This window comes from Microplitis mediator, chromosome 9 (assembly GCF_029852145.1).
Source record: "Microplitis mediator isolate UGA2020A chromosome 9, iyMicMedi2.1, whole genome shotgun sequence".
NCBI classification, from domain to species: Eukaryota; Metazoa; Arthropoda; class Insecta; order Hymenoptera; family Braconidae; genus Microplitis; species Microplitis mediator.
In genome coordinates, this window is record NC_079977.1 from 12,168,135 (window position 1) to 12,170,465 (window position 2,331).

Here is a 2,331-nt window from a genome sequence, read left to right on the forward strand (position 1 = left end):
ATGTTAAAGCCCACCGGGACGCCCAGGTAATCATATGCCTTACCCTCTACCAATGACTTTAACTGCCCACCGTCAATGTTGAGCTTGGTGTCAAATACATTGCGCTTGTTACCCTTGCCAGAGACGTGCAAAGTAACGCATTTTGAGGCGTTGAACTTAATGCCAACCTTTTCGCGGCAATACTGACAGCCAGCAGCATCTGCTTCATGTCCTCCACACTATCAGCAACAAAGCAATAGTCGTCGGCATACGCTCGTGAGGCGACCCGCTTGGTATTGAACATGTAGCCCCGATTAAGCTCTTCTACCGCTCGAAGAACAAAATCAGTGCCCACATTAAATACGATCGGACTAGCCGGACAACCTTGCTTAGTTCCTCTCACGAGAAGAACAGGATCAGTAAAGCCCTCGCTGGTACGAACCCTCGTCGTGCGCCCAGTATAGAAGCTCTTTATCAGGTCTTAAAATAGCACAGGTGCTCCAATCCCTTCAATAGCATCGTATATCATTTCATGCGGGATGGAACCAAAAGCATTGGAAGCATCCAGACACGCAACGATAACATCCTTACCCTCACGCGCTCCATCCGTCAGAACCTCCTGAATAACGTAGTTGTGCTCTAAGCACCCCTCGTACCTGAAGAAGCCCTTCTGAGATGAAGTTAGCCTACTCCCATTGACAACAAAGTTTGTCAAGCGATCAGCAATCAAGGCGGCAAAGAGCTTATAGATGGTGTTGTCCATCGCGAGAGGCCGCCAGTTCGACAGGTCGTTTCGGTCTCCTTTCTTGTAAATCAATACAGTGTTGGAGACTTTCCACGACACTGGTATGGCCCCCAGACGGAAGCACGCATTGTATACACCGGTGAACAGTCCGGAACTAGGATCTGCCTTCTTCAGGTCACTGTATTTCAAGAAATCGGGGCCAGGTGCAGTGTCCTGCATCCTAGCTAACCTCCGGCTGACCTCAGTGGCCGTCAGAGAAGCGATCAAGGCCCCAGCCAACTCATTGCCTTCGTCCAGTGGCCACACTTGCCTTGCTGGCAACTCCTCATTGAAGGGGGAATCGTCGGAGTACAATGTTCGGAAGTACTCGAGGACATCATCCTTAGGCACCTGGCAAAGGGATGATGGGCCCTCAAGCACCTCCTGCATCGCTTTCCTCCGATTCTTCCGATACAACTTCTGAATACGGGTGGCAGAACGGATTCTACCACCGTCACCCTGATCTTGTGGGCCTTCGTAATCAATATTGCCTCCTTGATTACGGTTCATCGTTCGTCCTCCAGGTTGCCCACGACCCGCTGGCCTGGATTCTGTGGTGCCTCGAAAGAACACAGACAGTTCCCTGTCCATTAGGGTGTCCGCTATTTACCAAATTAGATTTTTTTACTTGGGTATGATATAAATCATATATTTGTAATCCAAACATAATAAAGAAAAATAAAAAAGTTTATTCTAATGCCGTTTAACCCTGCCTAAGTAATGATACATTTCATTTCAGTACAATGAGAAAAATGTAATTACTTGCTTAAAAATGAGTGCACAGTAATGACTAATACATATTTTTGTAGGAAATTTTCCGCTCTTCAAAAAAAGTATCTTATGTTTTTTTCGTGAATCCAACTGTTTAAGAGATATTGAAGGTCAAAGTTAGATTGCTTGAAAAAAATTTGCGTTTTTGTTTGAAATTTTATAACTCTCTAACACCTAGACATAAAATTAAGCGCTGTAAACTTTTTTGTAGGAAATTTATTGCTCTTCAAAAAAGGTATCTACCACTTTTTCCCTAAATCCAACCATTTGAGTGATATCGAAGCTCAAAGTAGATAGATTTAAAAATGAATGTTTTTCGATTAAAATTCTATAACTCTCCAGCAAACGAATATTTACGTAGGCTTTTAACAGTTTTTCGTCGGAAATTTACCGCTCTACAATTTTTTCGATAAACTCAACCGTTTAAGAGATATTTAAGCTCGAAAAAAAAAAAATTTTTTGTATCATCAGAGCAAAATTTTGTGTTGGTTTGTGAAACGTTTCTTTCAACTTAAAGCTTAAATATGTCTTAAACGGTTGAGTTTATCGAAAAAATTAGAGAATCCTTTTTTGTAGAGCGGTAAATTTCCGACGAAAAACTGTTAAAAGCCAACGTAAATATTCGTTTGCTGGAGAGTTATAGAATTTTAATCGAAAAACATTCATTTTTAAATCTATCAACTTTGTGTCGCGCTGGCATATACGGCCCGAGGCGTCACGCGGGACACCCGAACGACTGCCCGGGCGCGGATCTAACCCGTGGTTTTCATCTCCACTGTCGTCATGGTTCAAATGGG

At 43.2% G+C, this 2,331-nt stretch overlaps 1 protein-coding gene across 1 annotated transcript; it reads right to left on the bottom strand.

Moving 5' to 3' along the window:
• Positions 1–460: 460 nt before the first annotated feature.
• Positions 461–1,354, bottom strand: LOC130674161 (uncharacterized). The gene has a single exon (XM_057479430.1). The coding sequence runs from the start codon at positions 1,352–1,354 to the stop codon at positions 461–463; it is 894 nt and encodes a 297-aa protein (XP_057335413.1).
• Between the last annotated feature and the right edge of the window lie 977 nt (positions 1,355–2,331).